Source organism: Zerene cesonia, chromosome 9, assembly GCF_012273895.1.
Source record: "Zerene cesonia ecotype Mississippi chromosome 9, Zerene_cesonia_1.1, whole genome shotgun sequence".
Lineage (NCBI taxonomy): Eukaryota > Metazoa > Arthropoda > Insecta > Lepidoptera > Pieridae > Zerene > Zerene cesonia.
In genome coordinates, this window is record NC_052110.1 from 504,357 (window position 1) to 507,779 (window position 3,423).

At 39.6% G+C, this 3,423-nt stretch overlaps 1 protein-coding gene across 1 annotated transcript in view; it reads right to left on the bottom strand.

The window, feature by feature from the left end:
- Nucleotides 1-157: 157 nt before the first annotated feature.
- LOC119829130 (protein unc-79 homolog) overlaps nt 158-3,423 on the bottom strand; it is a 40,627-nt gene continuing 37,361 nt past the window's right edge. The window contains exons 53-56 of the mRNA XM_038351530.1: nt 2,849-2,956; nt 2,016-2,132; nt 1,358-1,480; nt 158-1,039 (exon numbers count right to left, since the gene is read on the bottom strand). Of these exons, the coding sequence (XP_038207458.1) occupies nt 806-1,039; nt 1,358-1,480; nt 2,016-2,132; nt 2,849-2,956 (582 nt within the window). The 3' untranslated portion in view covers nt 158-805. The remainder of the gene's footprint in view (nt 1,040-1,357; nt 1,481-2,015; nt 2,133-2,848; nt 2,957-3,423) is intronic.

The following is a 3,423-nucleotide window of genomic DNA, read 5'->3' on the forward strand; positions in this document are numbered from 1 at the left end:
TTTATTGGGGACGTATACAAACCAACTGAACGACAAAAGTTAACTAAAGTAAAAGTTTATATGATTTGAGAAAAAAAGTATATAATGATATAACCTAGGTTCTTACTTGCCACAAAGCACTACAGAATACTGAGATTAACACTGTATTTATTTGGCATGAGATTTAATACATCAAAATGGAGCCAGAAGCCCCAGATATAAAAATAAATTAGGGCCCCAAATATTGTAATCTAACATTTTCTAAATAAAACAGTAGTCTGAGAGGCCCTAGCTCCGGGGTCTAAAGGTACGTGTTTTGTAAGAAAAATCTTTAATATAAAATATATGTAATAACGACAAAAACACACACAGAGTAGAATTCACCACACAAACCTAACATTCAGACTAATAATATTTTCAGCCTCTACCACCCCAATACCACTATTTCTATTTAGTCTTTCTAATTTTTACAGCACGCCTCAATTGCAAAAGGTACATCAAAGATTGACAAAAAGTGCATTATTTAATATAATATTAATGGTATTGGTTGATTTTAAATTAAATAAAGATATCAGAAATAGTTAGAACAATTTATAACAAAATCATTTTGATCACACATTATACTTCAATGTTATTTCTCTTTTTGGCGAAGCGATGACCTTATTTCTGTGAACGCTTACTGGTGACGCCTATCACATTAATTTTAATTACTTGTCACTCAGTTTTTTTTAATTTTAACCACCTCTCATTTGCGTTTTGGCAATTTTTGATTCTATAAGGAAATCGTACGTTTTTATTCCTAGAAGTAATTACAAAGCAAAGACAATTAAATGAAATAAAATGAATGCGGCTGCTGCTCTAACTGCGCCATCTTCGACAACAATCTATATAACCTCCTATGCTCCTTACTGGCTGCGGTGTCACCCCCCGGCGAGTGCGGGGCCTGCGGGGCCCCTGGGGCCTGTGGGGCCTGGGGCATTGGGCCAGAATTGGGCACCGCTACCACGTCCGGCTGGAGCTCGCGGCAAGCATCTAGACGTTGGGCCACGTGCCGGGGCATCTGGGCAATAACGATAAATGAAATGAGAATTATTTTATTAGTAATATGGTTGATGAGTTAATGGTTAAATACTAATAAATAATGCTACAGTTTCCTGTAGAAAATAAATCCCGAAGGGCCTTGATCTTATCATTCGCGGTTAGAAGATAGAGCCGCTTCAAAATTATACCTTATTTGAGAGTTCAATTGAGAAAAAAAACAATTTTTTATTTTTTTGTGCCATTCGAACAGACATAATTTTTACAACTAACAATCCATCACATTAAAAAAATAAATCAAAACACAATACTCGAAGCCTTGATTAAGAATATGCCTCACATTGAAAAGCGGTGACTGCAGCAACGGAGTCCACAGCGGCAGCAGTTTGTTCAACAGCGTGGAGTTACATTCCAGCAACGATTCCAGAAGACTCAAGAAGTGCAGATTTACCGTTTCAGCCAGCTAGCGGAGAAGGAAAAGATCTTATCTTTATCTTTGTCTCAACTCTGTATTGTTGAAACTTTTATATAGATAAAAGATTGGGAAGAAACTGGTCTTTGAGTCACTAGTTCGAAGGTCAGGGTCTATATTATTGTGTGTATTACTATTTCTTTGTGACATAACAAATATTACAGTACTGAAGACTAAAAGCGGCTCGAAGGACCACAGGATTTTCCCAGATTCCCCGGTTAAGGTTGTTTTAATAAAAAAGGGTACAAAAGACTGAGGCATCTATACATTGACAGAAATTTCTAAACAATCATTGTATATATAAAGGCACAAAAATATATACATAGTATACAAATTGGTCCTTCTTTCTTTAAGATAGGTAAAGTCGTCAGAAGCGTTTGTGACCGATGCCATCATTTAAAAACAGAGTTACTAATGACGTCTATCAAAGCAATTTAAAAATGAAAAACTCCGTGTTAATTATATCCTCCTTTAATTGAGTGGATGGAATTTTTTCTAAGATATAGGAGAGTGGGGTGACCCTCACCAGCTTGGAGGCGTGCGTGAGCTGCAGCAGCGTGGGCACCAGCTTGCACCAGAAGTGCAGCAGCAGCGCCGCCGCCGTGTTGTGCGCCTCGCCGCTGGGCGCCGACGTGCTCGCCACCTGCGCACGCGCAACCGCTTGCTACTCGTGTGGAGCGCCATGTCGGCGGGGGCTTTTAGTGTTTAGGGGCACTTAGCCTACGTGAGCTAAGTGCATGTTTTATAATGCCTTAATGTGTATGACCCACTCATATAATTTATTTTATTATTTATTTTGTTTTTTTTTTCAATCAATAAAAATATATTGTAGGTTACAAATATCTGCTAAACAACCAAGATTCATGTACACAAAATGTATGATATATGCTTCAGGATACCTATCCAGTTTTATGACACTATTCTAACGCATGATAATTTTTGTAACTTATAAAATATTTATTCTAATAATTAAATGTTTCATCTGTATAATATCTAACAGTTTCTCCTTTTACAGGAGAAGAACCACGCAACAATGAGACCTTGTCAGTGTTGGGTATAAATGTTGGTGATGTCTGATGTGTGTAGTTGCCATATCCTCTCAAAAAAGTTTTAGTTTATGTTATTGACGTGACAACGTCTTATAATTCGACTGAGCCGGATGCACACACGAAAAAACATGACTCGAGCGGCGTTACCTCGCTCCGAGGCGTTCCATGTGAGGCTTGAAATGCGAGCGAGAGCGCGGAACGAGCGACAGAGAGGCACAATTGGTTATCTCGTTCAACTATCGTCAGAGAACAGACTTCACAGACAACCGATTTTTTTATGGTAGTGAGTATGTGTGTGTGTGTGTGTCACCTTCTCGAGGTAGAGCGTCCAGAGCTGGCAGAGCAGGAAGGCCTGCCACAGCGCGCTCATGCGCCCGCCGCCCGACTTGCACTGCTCCACGTACGTGCACATTATTATCTGAAACAACAACTTGATATTTTATTCTCTTCTTCATGAAGATTTCATTTTTTTTGCATACAATGTTATTTTTAATTGATTATTAATATTATAATTGTACCAAATGCAATACATTTCTTTCTTTGTACTTGATGGGAAAATTGTAGCTTAAATATAAGATTAGTTTCATCAATGACGCCAATAGTATAAATTACATCAGTAGCCCCAATAGCATTATTAGCACAAATAGACGACATTAGTAGCACCAATAGCATCACTTGCACCGATAGCACTAGTAGCATCAATTGAATCAGTAGCACTGATAGCATCAGCAGATCTATGATACCAGCAGTACCAATAGCATGTTGGGCATCGCTGACTCAGACGGCACCCGGGCGCATGTGTACCACGCGCACCGCGGTGGCAGCGGACCAGGCGGCACCCGGCCACACGTGCACCACGTGCACCCCGGGGGGGGCGGCACCCAC